At 39.0% G+C, this 2,246-nt stretch overlaps 1 protein-coding gene across 1 annotated transcript in view; it reads left to right on the top strand.

Moving 5' to 3' along the window:
• The window catches only part of LOC105165444 (peptide-N4-(N-acetyl-beta-glucosaminyl)asparagine amidase A-like), a 2,473-nt gene extending 815 nt beyond the window's left edge, over positions 1–1,658 (top strand). Inside the window, exon 2 of the mRNA XM_011084460.2 lies at positions 6–1,658. Coding sequence (XP_011082762.1) covers positions 6–1,258 — 1,253 coding nt within the window. The 3' untranslated portion in view covers positions 1,259–1,658. The remainder of the gene's footprint in view (positions 1–5) is intronic.

The following is a 2,246-nucleotide window of genomic DNA, read 5'->3' as shown; positions in this document are numbered from 1 at the left end:
TGGTCATAGTGCTGTTGAATATGGTGGATTGGATAATGGGTATGGGTTCGGGCCTGTGGCGGATTTGATATTGCCCATTTCAAGAAACTTGCCGTTGAATGATGGTTTGTGGTTTGAGATTGAGAATTCGACAGATGTAGAGTCAAAGGAGTTCGTGATTCCGCAGAATGTATACAGGGCTGTGCTTGAGGTGTATGTTTCTTTCCATGAAAATGATGAATTTTGGTTTGGGAACTATCCGAATGAGTACATTTCTGTGAATAACCTTACGGGTGTTCCTGGAAATGGGCCGTTCCGGGAGGTTGTGGTTAGCTTGGATGGTTTGGTTGTCGGTGCAGTTTGGCCATTTACTGTGATCTACACGGGGGGTGTCAATCCTCTCCTTTGGAGACCGATTACTGCAATTGGTTCCTTTGATGTCCCTTCTTATGATATCGAGATTACACCTTTGTTGAGTAAAATATTGGATGGAAAATCCCATGAGCTTGCATTTAGTGTGACAAATGCTTTGAACGTCTGGTATATTGATGCAAATTTGCATCTATGGTTGGATAAAGGGAGTGAGAGAACACAAGGGAATCTGTTGGAATACAGTGACTCGCCTCTTTCCTTGTCTCTTCTTTCTAATTTTACAGGTCTTGATGGCTTATTCAGTACAAATGCTAGTCGCTCAATAAGTTACAGGGGATGGGTAAAATCATCTCATGGAGTCGTCACCACCAAATCGCTCCAAGAATTCAATTACATTAATGCTATGGTGATGGGGAATGATGGGAATCAACAGATTTTGAATCAGGTTATACATTTCAACGGGACTGTCGACGCCAGGACTCCATCATCTTCAATTCTCTCTACCAGCTCGCTCAAGAAGTTTACTCTTGATCTCTACTCTGATAATATCGACAAAGGAAATGGAACCTATGACTCTGTAGCTAACGTGACTTTGGGCATCGATGAGACGAGGCAAAAGACTTCCAAGTTTGGAACTTCCTCCAGTAGGCTAAAGAATTTTCAAAATGCCCAGGGCAATATGCTTGTGAAAGGCAACTTGGTGGTCAGTGGACTGGGGAGCACTCAACAAGCATACCATTACATAAGTGAGAAGTCGTGTTATTTTAGGAATGTAAGCAGCTCAAACTACACCATTCTTCACGATGAAGAAAGCAATACTTGCAGATACAGTAAGTCCTGGCCTTCTTTTTCTCGAAGGACTTTATCAGGATCTACATATAATTACGAAAAGAAAGGGCTTATTTGATTGTCCTTTCACAACTTTCAGATTTCTTTCCTGTTAACTGAGCTCAAGATTTGTATTTTTCTCGACACGTTGAAAATCTTTGCTAAGTTACGCTCTCTTTGCATACAAGTGTGATCTATCGTGCAGATTTGAGTGGACAGAGCACTCAACAGCCCATCCTACTCATGAGGCTGTGGTAGATTAACTGATATTGTTCTATGATTCAAGAAGTAGCATTAAATTTAGTTTCCTACAAAACACTGTTGTCAGGAAAACATTTTGATGCTTCTGTAGTTGCTCTCCGAGCAGTTTAAGGTTTTCACAAGTCTGCTCAAGATGTCAATTCTTGAAATCCCATTTTCGGCATCCAGACTCTTTGTTATGCTTTTATCTATGTATGATGTTATCTTATCTTCCTTTAGTCATTGTCTTAGAATTTTGAGCTGTGAAAGACACACTCGATGCTCCGGTTTTCCTGTTTATAGGTGCATATTAAGGTTGCTGCTCAAGCTGCAGAACTACTCCACAGTAAAATTGGTGCTACCTTCTTTGAATCATTACCACTTCTTATAATGTTCTGTTTTAGAAACATCATGCTTGCATTGCAGAAGCATGACAGTGATTCCGGGCATCAACAACGTGCTCCCATTTTAGGGATCACTACCGACTACCGTTGAATAATATGGTTATTATATTATAAGATTGATCGCTTTCTTTAAGCTGTACAATATCTGTGTAGCAATTAAAAACTATCCATTGGTGTGGATTCAGAGAAATCTGATCCAAACTACAATATCTATAGAGCTCTTGTATATTGAAGGCGCGTCTACAATAGCTTAACCTAAGTATTCATCAGTTCTTTTATTAAAAATAAGTTGAAATAATTATTTTTATTCGCTATTTATGCTTTTGGACTGTTTAAGTTAAATCTATTTAAGTTAAAAATTATGAGCTTCTTCTCCACGAACTTATGCATTTTATTCATAAAACTGTGTGCATTAAGCTTTTC

Source organism: Sesamum indicum, linkage group LG6 (assembly GCF_000512975.1).
Source record: "Sesamum indicum cultivar Zhongzhi No. 13 linkage group LG6, S_indicum_v1.0, whole genome shotgun sequence".
NCBI lineage: Eukaryota > Viridiplantae > Streptophyta > Magnoliopsida > Lamiales > Pedaliaceae > Sesamum > Sesamum indicum.
The sequence above is the reverse complement of the archived record's forward strand: the minus strand, read 5'-3'. Positions and strand labels throughout refer to the sequence as shown.